This window comes from Phalaenopsis equestris, unplaced genomic scaffold (assembly GCF_001263595.1).
Source record: "Phalaenopsis equestris unplaced genomic scaffold, ASM126359v1 Scaffold001111, whole genome shotgun sequence".
Classification (NCBI taxonomy): Eukaryota; Viridiplantae; Streptophyta; class Magnoliopsida; order Asparagales; family Orchidaceae; genus Phalaenopsis; species Phalaenopsis equestris.
Window position 1 is genome coordinate 1 of NW_018165550.1, and position 373 is coordinate 373.

General features: G+C 40.2%; 1 protein-coding gene across 1 annotated transcript in view; it reads left to right on the forward strand.

Moving 5' to 3' along the window:
• The first annotated feature begins 77 nt into the window (after positions 1 to 77).
• Positions 78 to 373, forward strand: part of LOC110033179 (L10-interacting MYB domain-containing protein-like) — a 1,719-nt gene continuing 1,423 nt past the window's right edge. Inside the window, exon 1 of the mRNA XM_020737083.1 lies at positions 78 to 210. Coding sequence (XP_020592742.1) covers positions 78 to 210 — 133 coding nt within the window. The remainder of the gene's footprint in view (positions 211 to 373) is intronic.

Below are 373 nucleotides of genomic sequence, written 5' to 3' on the forward strand. Positions count from 1 at the left end.
CACTCTAAGCGATCTAGGTTCGAGAGTAAAAAAAAAAGGCTGGAGCTGCGTCTATCAGAAACCGGATATTATGCCTGATGGATTCTTCCAATGATGCCCCCCATAAAGTGCAGAAAACATCAATTAATGAGGTTGTGGCTATTCTAGAGCAGGATCCGAGTATTGCAGCGGATGATGAGCTTTACTACTTTGCTGTTGAGCTGCTTCAAGGTTCGATGTAGAGAAATTTTTTCACAACAATTGCCAAAGAGCGAAGGGTGTCGTATCTCCGATATTTTTATGAGCGCAGAAAATTTGAATGGACTTTTTTAGGTAGTTGCTATGTCCTTATCTGAACAGTTTATGAGAAGACATGGTTATTTGAACTGTTGTT